Here is a 16774-nt window from a genome sequence, read left to right as displayed (position 1 = left end):
TGAACCAGGAAGGCCAGTTAGGATATCACAAAAACTCGGGTATGAGCTCCTTACAGTAGAATAAGTGAATGTGGGGGGGCCACTAGTCAACCCACTAAATCACGTAAGAAATGACATAGGCCTGATCTAAGGTTGTGGCCATGCAAATAGAGAGAAAAGGGGGGAGAAGTCCAGAGAGATTCCTTGTTTTCCAGCTTGAGTACCATGTTGGTACCAGCTCAGATTAGACATTCCAAGCAGAGGGAGCCTTCTTGTGGTCCTGGTATTACCAAGTTCTTCAAATAATAACTACTATTTTTGAGCATCTGTTCCTTAACATGTCTCTAAAACTCGCAATAACCCTGTGAAAGAGATTACAGCTGAGAACACTGAGCCCACAGGGGTAAGGAGCTTTCCCAGAATCGCTCAGTTTGGAACAGGTGAAAGGCGAGGGAGACGGGGTGAGTGGAGAATATGGGACAGAGCCCTCTTGAGTGAAAGGGATTTGATCTTCCTTGGCCAGTATTTATAGCAGGAAATGGTTTAAGAGTAATAAAATCAAGGCAGGATAGTAAAGTTCCTTAAATTACTATTTTTTGGAAACTATACATTGTCACTAACATGGTTTACAAGGAGATATTCACAAAGCAAATTAGACATTTTCTTTCCTCTAAACCTTTGTATGTGTGAGTCTCCTATTGACAAACCAAAGAATCCTGTCCATCAAATAAAAGTTGTAAAAACTAAGCTGTCAAAATTCAGCCATCCCTAAACTTGGCATCCATCTACCGAACCAACTGCTGGATGGCCCCCCCTCCTCACCTTTTCACTGAGCAAACACCGTCCATCAGCTCTTGGCGTCTGGGAAGCTTCTTCTGATCCTTGTTAAAGAAAATTACAGCCCAGCCGGCATGGCTCAGAGGTTGAGCATCGACCTAGGATCCAGGAGATAGAGATTCGATTCCCAGTCAGGGCACATGCCCGGGTAGTGCCTCGATCCCTAGTAGGGGGTGTGTAGGAGGCAGCTGATCAGTGACTCTCTCATCATTGATGTTTCCCTCTCTCTCTCCCTCTCCCTTCCTCTCACTGAAATCAATAAAAACACATTTTTATTAAAAAAGAAAGAAAATTATCCAAGACACAAAAATAAGGCAAAAAATAACTATGTAGACCTTTTAATGCCATGCTAGACATGCTCTGCTAGACATGCTCTAATAAGCCCAGTTGGGGGTCATCTCTTTTGGGAAATGTAACTTGGTTTCACTTAATATCACGATTAGGGCAATGACATTTTACAACTCTGTAAAGTCAGAAATTTAACTCCTAAAAAAGACCGATAAAGTGTAATTATTTTTCTTTTCTGTTTAGCAGCAAAAATAATCCCCCAAATCACAACTTATAGCATTATAGGACATTGATTAGTTTTGTTCCTAGGTTAACAATCTTTACTAACATGTTATTCCCTAGTGACTTTTTAATTCCATTTTTTGTGTTCTTGTTCCTAGGTTAACAATCTTTACTAACATGTTATTCCCTAGTGACTTTTTAATTCCATTTTTTGTGTTCTTTTTGAATCAGTTTTCTCATTCTGCTAGTTTATTCCTCAATAATAAGGTAAAGAAAACTTGAACGCATGCTCACTTTTTCTATGAGAATTAAGCCAATAATTTGGAAATGACTAGGTAAGAATTGGGCCTCCAACCCTATGCCAAGTACTTCTATAGCAATCACTGCTGTAATGGCTTGTTTGCCTGCCTCTCTGCCAGACTTCTACGGGGTCAGTGAATATTTGTCTTATGCCCCACTGCTGTCTCCAGAACACAGCAAAAGAGTTATTCCAGAGGATGAACTCAACAAAAATTCCTGAATGAGTTTTTTACCCAAATGCCTCAGAGGCCTTTCTCCCATTCTACTCCTTTGTCTGTCACAATCTCAAACTACTGCATCTTTTCAAACTTGACAATGGTTCTCTTCACTACCTGCAGCCTCTTTCAAAAGTATCAACTTATTATCTAATGAAATGATAGGTTTTTCTCTCAATGGCAGACATACAGCAGAGTTTAGTCCTGACAAGATAAAATTCACATCTGCCTGAGCATCAGTAACCTTCAAAAATAAATTTTAATAAAAATCAGTACTACCACTTTGAAGGGGAAAAAATGTCGGTTTTTATTAAGGATAGAAATTGGTTACACAACTAGCATATTATAAGAAGAGTGCTGTTAAGCAAACTCTGAAATGGACAGCCATATGTAAAAACACCTGAAATGCATCCTCTTCTCAAGCAGATACTGTACCTGTCCCTTAAATCAATTAGCACTCAATTTCTATCTGATCAGGGAAGGAGACTCACTATTCTGATCCAGTTCTTTATTGAAAAACTGTTCTATTGGTATTAAATATCTGGTAACAATGAAAGCCTTAGTAAGTATCAAATATAACTCTGCCAGTTATTAATGTATTGATTCAGCTTTAAACGCATCTTATGTGCATACTCTGTAAAAACAGATTTGGTCCTTTAGAAGATATTTCTTTTGTAGCTGACAGAATGCTCAGCTTTGTCAGTAGAGGGCTCCAGAGAAACGTTGCAGGAGAAGAGTCTTGTTCTTGCTTCAGCGTGTTCAATTCGCAGGCCACCCAGAATCCAGCCCCCCCAGTGCCCAGCTGCAGCAGCAGGGGCGACTTCTCCAGCCTCAGGCCCATGCTCATGGGCAGCCTCCCCCGTGTTCAGCCCGACACGCAAGTCCTCACCAGCACTCGGTGCCTGCGGTGCCACAGCGGCCAGCAGCACCCAGTCACTAGCTGCTCCCCGCAGCAAACCCTTCAGCCATTTTTTAATGGAGCGCCCTCAGCACCCTAGACGATGGATTTCTGGCAAGATCCCCTGGTATTAGCCCTCCCAGCGAGCATCCAAGGGGCAGAGGTGGGCTGAAGAGTTCTTCCTTGGATGCTCTATCTAAACTGCTCCTTACCTCTTTTATTCCTGTATTTTTTAGAGTTCTCTCTATTTCTTGCTAGTCAATCCCTCATTATTCCAACCCCGTTATAGTTAACAATTCCTTGTATTACACTTTCCCTGTTCAAATAACCGTGTGCCTTCTCTCTCCTGAGTGGGCGTGGACTGAGACAAACTCCTAGAAGCAAAATAAGAATGAAGCCCCCTTTTAACTCAAAGATACTTTATTGGGTGCTTGATATAAACAGCAGTTTCCCGTGATAAGTGTTTACCCATACAGAAACGAAATGTCGTATTTAAAGAAATAGAAATTACTTACATATTTGGGATTTAGATGGCTGAGAAAAATGAAAGCACGCAAAGGGTTTTCTTAATCTTTTCTACTGATATAAACCCAATAATCATCAATGTGATCGTTTACTTATACAAGACATATACATTTTATTATCTTAGGAGGGTCTCTGCAGTGGTCCAACTACTTAAAACGAGCTTAATCCCAAGTTAAATTCAGGGTAGTCAGACAACTCAGTGACGTACAGGCCCTGCCTTGCCTTCTTCACTGAAGAATTTTCAGTCTTTCTTTCATCTTTAAGGGAAGTCTTCTCAATTGTTTAAGGCAGACTGTAGACTAGTTCCATAAAAGAGAGAAGCCCAGGACAGTGATGAAGAGCAAGGGCAAGTAACATTACAGCGGGCACTTCAGGTTCCTCGTCTGTGAAAAGGACATCAAGACCGCACCTGCCTCAGAGTCGCTGTCAGAACCGAATGAATGAAGGGATGTAAAGCCCTTAAAATGATGCCTGGCAAACAGTGTTTGTTATCCTTTTTGTATTAATAAACATTTCATTTGATTTATTTTTCTCTTAGTTCCATATGTGAAAATTGACTTTTAAAATATTTTTCAATTACAGTTTGCTTTCAATATTATTTTGTATTAATTCTAGTGTACAGCAGAGTGGTTAGACAATCATATACTTTACAAAGTGATTTGCCCCAATATTTCCAGTACCCATATTATTATTCTTATCATCCATGATTTAGCTACTCCAATGTTGTTGCTTTATCGATACAGTTATAAAGTAAAAGGGGAGATAAAGGGGAAAAAGACACTACACTATCTTTAACAGGAGAACCAACATTTTACGTAAGCACTTGGTTAGGCTAAATAAAAACTTCCCATATGTCTGGTAGCCTTGTACCAATGGGATTTAACCAAGTAATGATTTAACCTGCATCAAAAATACTTCCCAAGTAGCTTCTCAAGTGACTTTTTCCGGCATTCTTTTATTATTATGATTAATTATTGATTTTTAGAAGGGGGGAGAGAGGCATAGATTTGTCGCTCCACCCATTCATGCATTCATTGGTTGATTCCCATATGTGCCCTGACGGGGGACCGAATCCGAAACCTTGGCGTATGGGGACGATGCCCTAACCAAATGAGCTACCCAGCCAGGGCTTGCCAGCATTCTTATTCTATTTAGAGTAAATGCAAACTTTGTAAATGCTAAGAAATTGCCAATGGCATAATCATCATCTAAACTTCTCATATATTAGAATTAAGACTACTTCTTTTTCTAAGAATTTGTTGTTGCAGAGAAAGTGAGATTTCTTCAAAGTTTAGTGAGTTTTTTTCAAAGTTTTATACCTTAGATATTACCTTTGTGGTCGCATAGACTGGGTTTAACCCTAGCCCCATTTCTTGCCAGCTAGATAAGCTTGGATAAGTTTTTGAACCTCTCCAGATCCTAGTTTCTTCCCCTATAACATGAGGATAGCAATGCCTACAATGAAGGATGGTCGCAAGGATTAAATGAGGGAAAGTGCATAAAGCTAGCGTCATGCATGGCATCGTCACTGCTTGGTAAGGAAAAGCAGCAGCCGTTATCATCACTATTGCTGAGATTCTATCACCTAACTGTCTGCCTTAATAATTTCTTGACCTCTTTTTGAAACAAGTAAACATCAGAAGAAGATCCTATAATGTCAATGTGTGTCTCAGAAAAATTAATCAGAACCTGATGGTACCTCCATCTTAGTTGTTCACATGCCAACTTAATATTTCTTTTCTCTCTCTTTTCCTTTCCTTCCAAATCAAATGTCTCTTTTCTAAGCTCAAAGTGAAGGGCATGTGAATGTTTCTCAATATACTCTTTTACAAGTTTTTCATTGTTTGGCTGCAAACCATCTTGAGCATTTTTTATGCAAATTGTGGTAATTTCACCATCCACTCTCTCCTGACATAGCACATGAAATCTTTTCGATGTGGATTCATAAAAGCCTTTCTTTTTCTGGTAAAGGAAAACATCTGTATCAAGAACAAGTGTCTCTCCACGTCTAGTAGTCTCAGGCACTGAGGACCTGGGTGACTCCAAAGAGTTACTACTTCTCTGTAGACTCCTTCTGGGACTCTGTCTATTCCACTTTTTCTCCTCATTGATAAAACTCCCATTTTTTTCTAACAAAGAACTTGCTTTTAATAGCAAAAACTCATGGAGCTTCTTGATGGCCAGAAATGATCCTTGAACGGAGATTCTTCCATTGTGTTCCAAAGGACGGAAGCATAAACTTGGAAGTTTCCTTTTCAGGTCCTTCACCAGACTTTCCAGAGGGACTTGGCACCGAAAAATGGAGAGATCCAGATTAGCACATACAGAGCTGAAAACCTACAATTAAAGAGAAATTAAAAGAGCACTGCGTAGTGGAGCAGACGACATAAACACATTCTTTTTCTGCCACTGTCTCTGCAGCAGTTGCCCTAAACCAGCCCCCAATTCCCTAACAGACTGACTTCTTGTGCCACAGCAGCCCATCAAAGGGATCCCACAGCCCCATAGAGCCCACAATGTTCACCTTGGGACTCATGGTCCCTCGCTGCATTCCCCAAAACAGCTGGTCGAACTGGTCGAATATTTTTTAGAGGTAGAATGCTTTTTCAAAACAAAATCTTAAGCAGAATCCATAGGTATACACTTTTCTGGTTCTGCTCTGAGGATAGGAGTCTCCCTAAAGAAGCCTCAAGTTTGAAATGCATCAGATGGCTGCAGAGAACCCTGGGTTTCTTACCAAATAAAGGTTTAAACCAATGCTTTGAATTTTAACTTTTCTTCTGATTTTTTCCTTTCCTGCACCTTCAAAGTTTCTTTTTAATGTTCATGCTAATTGGGTTTTTGCTTTTTTCCCCAAAATAAGCCTTTAGGTAGATACCTGACATCATCCATGAGAGTATAAAAAGCTCACTATCACTTTAAAAGCATCAAGTGAAATATATAGAAACATAAAAGCAAATCAGGCAGGAACCAAAAATGTTAAGATATGGGTTTGGCCTTTAACACTGACTCAGGTTAGGGAGCCTGCGTTTTCTTTCCTAGAAGCCATGAGGTAACAGTGCTTTGTTCTCCTATGTATGGAACACTATGCAGAAGAAATGGGGTCCAGGACTACCCGCAGGCCTTCAGCATCACACCTTACCTTCTCACTAAAATGAGAGACTGTGAGTTGAATGGGTCCAACCTTCTCTGCCAGGTTGTGTTTCTTTTTTCTGATGACATTCTCTGCAACTAAGTGTAAACAATGCGGTCAGAAGTGTTGGTGGCCTGATACACTAATAATTATTTTAATTAATAATAATAGAAATGTTCAACTCTGTTATTTAGAATGCCTAAGTTTTTTTCTACATTTTTCCTCTAAATTCAACTTTTAAATAGTTTTCTTTCTACTTTATTACATTAAAATTCATTTATGTGTAAATATGATCCTAATCATACTTTAAAAAATACACATAGGCATATATATATGAATAGAAAACACACACCTAAATTAATCTCCCACTCTGTTCGTTATAGCAGGAAGAGGCCTCATCTTCTTAAATCCGGGGTGCCACACTGTCCTGCTTTTCCTCTAATTCAGCCTCCTTTGCTAATTCTCCCCCTCTTCCCATCTTCTAGATCTTGTGCATGCCTACACCTCAGGCCTCATACCTCATGCTAACCTACACCCACCCCCTGGGTGATCCACGGATTGAGGTACTATTTCTACATATATCACCTGATTTTTTTTAATCCTCACCCAAAGACATGCTTAGAGAAAGGAACAGGGAGGGTCAGGGAAAGGGAGAAACATCGATGTGAGAGCAAAACATCAATAGGCTGCCTCCTGCATGCCCAGTACCAGGGATCGAGCCTGCAACCCGGGCATGAGCCCCGACTGGGAATTGAACTGCAACCTTTTGGTGCCAGGGACAACATCCAACCAAATGAGCCACACCGGCCAGGGCTATTTTCACATATATTCTTACTAGTGCAATATTATGCCACTTTTATATTCAGAACAGAATGCTTTTTAAAGCGACTTTAAACTTTACCAATCCCATGATTCATTTTAATGAAATTCTATTTTCAATTTTATTACAGATGTATTTCTAAGATTACAGAAATTTGACTTGGAAATACCTTCTTTTTCTTTGAATGTTACATATGCAACTCCCTTGGTTCCTGTTGGATACATCACATCTTCAACAACTCCGCCCTCATTCTTAATATCTTGGAAGTGAGTCTTCAGTAATAAGGTCAGTGATAGATCATTATAAAGGCCAACCGGCAGACCAGCAACTACAACCGTTCTTTCAGAAGCTTTGGATTCCTTGACATTCAAAACTGATGCCTGTAAGAGAAACAGTAGGATGCTCTTTAAAATATGTAAGATTCTACTTAATATAAGCAACATAACACCGCAGTGGGAGAGGTTATTTTATTCAACAAACGTACCAGTGCAGGTAATTAGATACTTTACATGATAGATGATAGATAGGTAGGTAGGTAGGTAGATGATGATAGATGATTGATGATGATAGATAGATGATAGATAGATGATGATAGATAGATAGATGATAGATAGATAGATAGATAGATAGATAGATAGATAGATAGATAGATAGATGATTGATGATAGATAGATAGATAGATGATGATAGATAGATAGATAGATAGATAGATAGATAGATAGATAGATAGATAGATAGATAGATAGATGATAGACAGATGATAGATGATAGACAGATGATAGATAGATAGATGATAGATAGATAGATAGATAGATAGATAGATAGATGATAGATAGATAGATAGATAGATAGATGATAGATAGATAGATAGATAGATAGATAGATAGATAGATAGATAGATAGATAGATAGATGATAGATGGATAGATGATGGATAGATGATAGATAAATGATAGATAGATGATAGATAGATATAGATAGATAGATAGATAGATAGATAGATAGATAGATAGATAGATGATAGATAGATAGATGATAGATAGATGATAGATAGATAGATGATAGATGATAGATAGATAGATGATAGATAGATAGATAGATAGATAGATGATAGATGATGATAGATAGATGATGATAGATAGATAGATGATAGATAGATAGATAGATATAGATAGATAGATAGATAGATGATAGATAGATAATAGATAGATTAGATAGATAAATGATAGATGATAGAGATAGATAGATGATAGATAGATAGACAGATAGACAGACAGACAGACAGACAGATAGATATAGATAGATGATAGATGATAGATGATAGATAGATAGATAGATAGATAGATGATAGATAGATAGATAGATGATAGATAGATGATAGATGATAGATAGATAGATGATAGATGATAGATAGATAGATGATAGATAGATAGATAGATAGATAGATAGATAGATAGATAGATAGATAGATAGAGATAGATGATAGATAGACAGATAGATAGATAGATAGATAGATAGATAGATAGATAGATAGATAGATAGATAGATAGATAGATGATAGATAGATAGATGATAGATGGATAGATGATGGATAGATGATAGATAGATGATAGATAGATAGATATAGATAGATAGATAGATAGATAGATAGATAGATAGATAGATAGATGATAGATAGATAGATGATAGATAGATGATAGATAGATAGATGATAGATGATAGATAGATAGATGATAGATAGATAGATAGATAGATAGATAGATAGATAGATAGATAGATGATAGATGATGATAGATAGATGATGATAGATAGATAGATGATAGATAGATAGATATAGATAGATAGATAGATGATAGATAGATAATAGATAGATTAGATAGATAAATGATAGATGATAGAGATAGATAGATGATAGATAGATAGACAGATAGACAGACAGACAGACAGACAGATAGATATAGATAGATGATAGATGATAGATGATAGATAGATAGATAGATGATAGATAGATAGATAGATAGATAGATAGATAGATAGATAGATAGATAGATGATAGATGATAGATGATAGATAGATAGATGATAGATGATAGATAGATAGATAGATGATAGATAGATAGATAGATAGATAGATAGATAGATAGATAGATGATAGATAGATGATAGATAGATAGATGATAGATGATAGATGATAGATAGATAGATAGATAGATAGATAGATAGATAGATAGATAGATAGAGATAGATGATAGATAGACAGATAGATAATAGATAAAAGATAGAGGGATAGATCCTTGCCTCACACCATATACCAACATAAACTGTGAATTTGAAAGTTAAATGAAAAAAGTGAACCCTTTAATTTTTTATACATTGAAAACATTGGTTAATATTTGTCTGATTTTAGGAAGGCCTAAAAATAATGGAAATCACAAAGGGAAAGATCAAGAGAAACACATTTGAATTAAAATTTTAATTAAAAATGTAAATTATACAGAAAAAGCCAAGCTAACCACAAAATATGGTAGTTTTGGGATGGCTATATGTTTTGAGAGTAGAGTTCAAAGAACAAAGCCAATAAGAAACACATCCCCTACATTTTTTTGGTCAGAATCAGAAAAAAGTCACCATAAAAAAATAAAACCTTGGCAATAATACTGGGGCTGCAATGGAGTAAATCCTGCCTTCAAGCACATATCTGAGATGGAATTGAACCATTAGGAGTATGCCATGGCAGACCCTGCCACCACTCTGGGCACAAAGTACCAGCTACACCTAGATCCTTCCCTGGGCTTCTGTTAAATATCTTAATTTGTTCCTCCGTCTATTTAGGGAAGTGGACCCACAAGCTTCCTCCAATGCTTATAGGCAGTCTAGCCTGATTGTACCAGAGCTCAGACATAATCTATGCTAACTTAACCCAGGAACGACAGCATGTCTCAAGAGCCTGAGTAATGGTTAACAGATCACAAAGATGTTTGGGGCTCTCAGTTGAAAGAACTCTGTACTCAGAGTAAGACTCCACTGGGGATAGGCAAACTACTTCTGACCTCCCAGGTCAAGAAGATAGCCTAAGTACACACACAGTGTCCTGTCCATCCCAGAGACACCTTAAAATTAAAGTAAAAAATAAATAAGTAAATAAACCCAGTTAAGGGGAGCAATACACACAGGACAGATTTCAACAATCTGGAAGACTGAAAATACAGAGAAATATATGGGAAGATAAGGCAGAGGGAAGGATCTAACCCAGAATAAGGAAAAGGGGTTGCAGTGAAAAGGAGACGAACTTCATGGCAGAAACTCAGAAATGAAAAAGGGACAAAAATGGAAAGAGCAGTCGAAAGACTTTGGCAAAACAACTGCTTCAGTTGTCTCCTCACATTCCCAGATGTGTACACACACACACACACACACACACACACACACACACACTACAATGCAGGCAGCTGAGCGACAACCTGGGGGGGTGGAAACTCGAGGATTATTTTGCTTTAAAACAACAACTGAATGAACACTCTACAGAGAATCTGACCTGCAGGTGTGGGTGCTGGCACCCCAGGGCAAGTCCCCCCCCCCCACTTTCTGGCGTTGAAAGGGGACTCAGCCTAAAGATCATAAGTAAACTAGCATTCTGTGATTTGGAGTACATTATGGAACAGCGGAGAGGGAGAGGAGGGAGAGGGAGAGGGAGAGGGAGGGGGAGGGGGAGGGGGAGGGGGAGGGGGAGGGGGAGGGGGAGGGGGAGGGGGGGGAGGGGGAGGGGGGAGGGGGGGAGGGGGGGAGGGGGAGGGGAGGGGAGGGGAGGGGAGGGGAGGGGAGGGGGAGGGGAGGGGAGGGGAGGGGAGGGGGAGGGGAGGGGAGGGGGAGGGAGAGGGAGGAGAGAATCCATTTGACACAACTACTAGGAACATTTTCCTGTAAGTAGAAAAAGGAAAAATACACGGCATTGGACCAAAAGGAGACAAAGGAATCACAGCACAATATTACACCCTGCTATACACTGTATTTACTGTTTGCATAATAATCACTCTTATTAGTTTTAACTTTTAGACTAATTCTGTTAAGTCTTCAAAATACCAAAGGCTTAAATATGATTACAGAATAAAATAGCAACACTCTACCCTGTCAATGTAGAATAAAGGCAGACTAACAGAAGTTAAGGAAAAGACAGGAAGGAGAATAATCTACTCTAACAGCACAGGGAACCCTGTAATACCACCTAAGTTCTAAGTATATTATGGAAATCTACAAAAATAATCCAGAGCAGAGTTTAAAATAATAGTAAAACTCTCGAACTTGGAAAGTGAGAAAAATCAGAGGTTACTTGAGTGAAATTTTCATTTATCATAGTAGAAATTCAATAGCAAATGAGTCAGTGATGACTATCCCCAGGATATGCACTCTCTCAGCACCTCTTTGGAGTTTCAGCTGGTAACTGTTAAAATGAGGTGGTAAAAACATACCTGTCAGTGAGTGTGCAATTGAATTTCTTAGAATATGTAGTATCTGGTCAACCAGTTAACCAACTAACAAATATTTAAGCATGTGTTCTATGCTTAGATATATGCTGGGTACCATATATCTGGGCATGGCTCAGAGGTTGAGCATCGACCTAGGATCCAGGCGATCAGGGTTCAATTCCCAGTCAGGGCACATGCCCGGGTTGCGGGCTCGATCCCCAGTCGGGGGCGTGCAGGAGGCAGCCGATCAATGACTCTCTCATCATTCATGTTTCTATCTCTCTCTCCCTCTCCTTTCCTCTCTCTGAAATCAATAAAGATACATTAAAAAAAAAAAGAGAGAGAGACCTCTACCTTATTGATGAGAGGGAGACACTTGCATAAGTCATTTCAACAGAGCTTGGTAGGCACAAAACAGAGGGAGATCTATTTCTCTACAAGAGGAAACAGACCAATGCCCAATAATTTGAGGACACAGCATCATTCACAATAAAAATGCTAAAATACACAATAAATGACATACAGGATTAGGAAGCAAGATTAATTCTGGCTAACACAGTCAGAAACCCTTCATGAGAGAGAGGCCTTGAAAGCTGATGTCGAATTTTAATTAATGATTCAATTTAATTAAAAATACAAAAGGAAAGTTCACAGCAAAAGCAAAAGGACAAGAGAGAGGAGTGGGGAATGAAAATGGTTCATGTTGAGACACATTAAACAAAGGGAGTGTCTCCTGAAAAGAAAACCCATAATTTATTGACTGATTACTGTGGGAGAAACTTTTTTTTTAATCCTTAGCTGAGGATATGTTTTAATTCATTTCTGAGAGAGAGACATTGACGAGAGAAACAGTGATTGGCTGTCTACACGCCCTGACCGGAAATCGAACCCTCAACCTAGGTAAGTGCCCTGACCAGAATCGAATCCAAAACCTTTTCTTGTACGAGAGGATGCTCCAACCAACTGAACCACCCAGCCAGGGCTAGGAGGTACTTTTAATGGAGGAAAACAGTTTCTTAAATTACTCAGGGACAAGTAGATTGCATAGGAAACAGTAAAAATATATATAAAAGTCTTCCTCCATCCTAGCTGCAAGTGGTAAGATGTAATTATCCCAAAATAGGTCTTCCTAGCAGAGGAAAAAATGACAAAAGAGATTTGTCCGATTTTCAAGGAATTTTACTTCATAGGAGATTGTCTTTGTTACTATACTTCTGGCTCTGAGAGTTCACACCGACTTCAATGGGTAAATGACTAGTGAATTAGCTTCCTTTTTGCTCTTCCTCAATGCCAAAGAAAAACCTTCAATCAATTTAAGTTCAGAAAATCTCACTTCACCTCTGCCCTCATCAATACTAATACCATACAGTATTTCTTTATTCAAGTGTCTACATTTAATTTATCTTGGAAACCAAAGGGACTTCTCCCTAATAGCTATTAATCTCTCCTATCCCCAATAAGGAAGAGAGATGTCTCTGGAGGCAGGATTTTGAAACAAGAGCAGCATTTTAGCCAAGACGTATTAAGGTGATGGCATTTTCCCTGCATCAGCGATATATTTTAAGAGATTTCTGACCATCCTATATGAAACCAAATGATATAAAGAACAACCGTCAGTTTATTTTTGTAAGTGAATCATTGCGGGGAAAGAATTATTTCCGTTCGTGGCATCTGTTTCTATTTCTTGCCTTAAAGCCAGTTTCTTTTCCCTGACGTTGCCTTTGCTGTAGCCCAGTCAACAAAACCGGTACTTGCACCTCCCACTGCTTTGGCATTTCGGGACCCTGACATTTCTAACCAAGAATTAAGGGCCCTGCCACAGCTTTGAAGCGCTGGATGGAGGGCACAGGAAAGGCTGCCTCTTTGCCACTGCTCTCGGTGGCTAGCGCCGAGGGTGGAAACACAGAGCCCTGTCTAAAGAGCTAAGGCCCCACGAGAGAACTCCCGCTTGCCCACTAATGCGGACGAGACTGCGATCTGCTGCTTCCCCAACTTGGGTCCTTGGGGAGTCCCTGCTGCAGTCAGCCTTTCCTGTGCAAAACGAAGCAGAGGCCTCCAGTCCTGGGGCCTCTGGCCGCTCTCGTTCACCAAAGCGGGGGATGGTGGAGCCCTAACACTGCCTTCGAAGCGACTCCTCGACGGGACGGCTGCGTCCCCGGCGACAGTGCGCTGGGGGCCGGAGGTGGCCCGTGGGAGCCGAGCCTCTCGCAGAGCCCGCCGCGAACTGCAGGACGCGCAGCGCTCCCGCGCGGGCACACGCGGGGGCAGGCGGGGCGCGCTCTGCGGCCGGGGCGGCCCCGGGGCGGGTCTGCTCGCCTCCTCCCCGACCCCCTCCAGGTCAGCCCCGCACCCCCGCTCGCCCCCACCAGGCTGCGCGACCTTCCGGGGGACCGAGACGACCCTGCCCTGCGAAATGCAAAGCAAAAGCAACTTGCCATGGCGGAGGAGAGGCGCCCACGGCGGCGGCGGGGCCGGAATCCAGCGGGGCGCGGGCTGCGGGGCGCGCGCAGGTTTGGGTTTCGGTTTCGGTTTTATTTTCTCGCTCGCTCGGAGACAAAGAGAAACTAGGGCTGCCCCTCCGCCCCACGCGTTGGTCAGCGGCCTCACAGCCTCGGGGTGGGAGCTCGGACCCGGACGGGCTGCTGCAGCGCCGGCCAGGATGCGCTCGGCAGTTTCACAGCTTTTGAAACCCTGCGGGAGTAAAGCCAGAAACTCCCCCTGGGGAATTTGGGGATTCCCGGGGTCTGTCCTGTGCTCAGTGAAAACTGGTCGTCCTTCCAAAGCCCTCATTAACCCCCTTCTCACCACAGCACACCAGTGGCTCCTCTTTGTCACCTGCCCAGCCCAGGGCCAGTCGCCGACCACAGCCGCGTGTGCAGGGCACAGAATGAAAAGCGCCCCGGCCCTGCCCGCAGGGAGCTCACCGTCCTGACCGCGCCAAGCTTGGACGCCTGAGTCGGGCACCTGCGGGGACCCAGAGCATCGACGTGCACAGCTTCCAAGTCAGAAGGGCAAATGATTGGCAAATAGGAAGCAGCTCAGTTTCACTCCTAAGTAAAGAAATGCACATTGAAATCATGAGGTCCCTTTTTTCTACAGTTAAGATTGGCAAAAACTAAGGTGTGCTAATACCCGGTGTTAGCCAGAGTGTGAGGCAGTGCCAGCGCTGCTGCAAGCCTAGATAGGTGCAAACATTTCTAAGGATTTTGGCCCCTTTCAGAATGTAAAATGAAAAAAAGAAAAAATGCACATTTATTTCCTTAGTTAGCAATTTCACTAAACTTCTTATAGTGCACAAGGGGGACTAAGATATTGTGTAGACACTTTAGTTGTGTGTTACTTGTAATACACATAGTTGTTTTAAAAACTGGGATCCACCCAGTTAAACCGTGAATAAAACTATTTACTATATGGCCAATGTTACATCTAAGGCTATAAAGATTGTAAAACAAAATGAGATTTATATGTAATTCCCCAATTTATATTTTATCTTCAGATTCCTATACCTAAATGCTCATTTAAATGTCTCATAAGCATGTGAAATTTAACAAGGCCAAGCAGAACTCTCCTTCCTCCCTTTCTTCCCCCTCAGTAAATAGTTGCACTACCCACCTAGGAGCTCAAGTGCATGACTCACTGGTGTTCCTCAATTTCTCTTTTCCTTAGCTCTATTAGTACATTCCGTGAGCCCACAGCACAGCCTCTCCAACTCCACCTCTACCCTCCAGATCAAGTCCCACATCCTGCCTTGTTCCCCTTCGGTTCATTCTAGATACCACACCCAGGATGATTTTATATATATATGTATATGTATATTTTAAGATTTTTAAAAAATTGATTCTTAGAAAGGAAGGGGGAGAGAGAGAGAAACATTGATGTGAGAGCAGAACATTGATTGGCTGCCTCCTGCACGCCCCCTACCGGGGATCCAGCTGGCAACCCAGGCATGTGCACTGAACAGGAATGAAACCAGCAACCTTTTGGTGCACAGCATGATGCCCAACCAACAGCCACACTGGCCAGGGCAGGATGATGATTTTTAAATACAAATCAGCTTTGGGTCCTGTTTAAACACTTCATTGTTTTCCCATTGCACTTTAAATAAAATGTACCTTCCTTACCTGGAAAACAAAACCACCTGATCTGTTTTCTCTGGCCAGCTCTCCCAACACTGTCCTCCCTGCCTCTGTTCCAACTGCACAAACATCTCACCTGGGCGCTCTTCCTGGCCTTGGTTCTATTTCTTGGCCTGGAGACCTCCTGCCTGATCCCCACTCAACTCACTGCTTTCTGTCATTGGAGTCTTAGCTCATATGACCCCTCTTCAGAAAGACTATCTGATCACCCAGTTTAAATTTGTTCCCCCAGTTAATTGTCATTCCATCATCCTGTCATTACATCTTAATAGCACTCACCTCTTTCTAAAAATATCTTCATATATTTGTTTTTTCTTGCTTGTCCCCCCCCCCATGATAGTTGTTAGTACTGTTCACCAATATGCCTTGTTCTCCAGTCAGTCCCATCGGAGGGATAACCCTTCCTCACTCACTGTTTGAGGTCAGGCATGGTCATATGATTCAGGCAGTCAATGAAATGTGAAAAAAATTGACCTGTCTCATACATTTGGGTGGAAGGATATCATTGCAAGCACTTGAGTCTCCCAGGCTGTCTTCTTTGCCTGGGTGCTCACGTATTGAAGAGAACATGCGTCACTGAGCCAACACATAGAACACAATTGCACTAGGGAGTTACCTGGCTGCATCACAAAAGTTACATGAATAAAAAATAAAACTTTGAAGTTTTAAGCCACCGACTTTTTTCAACAATATTACCTAGCATACCCTGACTAATAAATCCCACTGCAGAGATAGAATGCCATGAAAATATTTGCAAATCACATATCTGATAAGGTATTTGTATCCAGAATATACAAATAACTCTTACAATTCGAAAACAAGACAATACAATGGGCAAAAATTTAATAGAAATTTTTAAAAATATATTTTTGTTGATTTTAGAGAGACGAAGGGAGAGGGAAAGAGAGATAGAAACATCAGTGATGAGAGTCATTGCTCTGTTGCCTCCTGCATGCCCCC

General features: G+C 40.9%; 1 protein-coding gene across 1 annotated transcript; it reads right to left on the bottom strand.

Annotated features, from left to right (window-relative positions):
- Positions 1-3141: 3141 nt before the first annotated feature.
- Positions 3142-13453, bottom strand: RBM43 (RNA binding motif protein 43). Its single transcript, XM_087819398.1, has 4 exons — positions 13430-13453; positions 7387-7597; positions 6407-6495; positions 3142-5601 (listed from the first exon to the last, which is right to left on the bottom strand). Exons 1-4 carry the CDS (start codon positions 13451-13453, stop codon positions 4846-4848), a joined length of 1080 nt encoding a protein of 359 aa, XP_087675524.1. The 3' UTR covers positions 3142-4845.
- Positions 13454-16774: the final 3321 nt, after the last annotated feature.

Source organism: Miniopterus natalensis, chromosome 8 (genome assembly GCF_054644295.1).
Source record: "Miniopterus natalensis isolate mMinNat1 chromosome 8, mMinNat1.hap1, whole genome shotgun sequence".
NCBI lineage: Eukaryota > Metazoa > Chordata > Mammalia > Chiroptera > Miniopteridae > Miniopterus > Miniopterus natalensis.
The sequence above is the reverse complement of the archived record's forward strand: the minus strand, read 5'-3'. Positions and strand labels throughout refer to the sequence as shown.

Excerpts from the sequence above, each read along its gene's own strand:
- RBM43 (XM_087819398.1), bottom strand. The coding sequence starts at position 13,453 with ATGCCAAAGCAGTGGGAGGTGCAA. Across the intron at positions 7,598-13,429 it reads CAAAGCAGTGGGAGGTGCAA|GCATCAGTTTTGAATGTCAA; the intron begins GTACCGGTTTTG and ends TTTCTCTTACAG. Across the intron at positions 6,496-7,386 it reads AACATTCAAAGAAAAAGAAG|TTGCAGAGAATGTCATCAGA; the intron begins GTATTTCCAAGT and ends GTTTACACTTAG.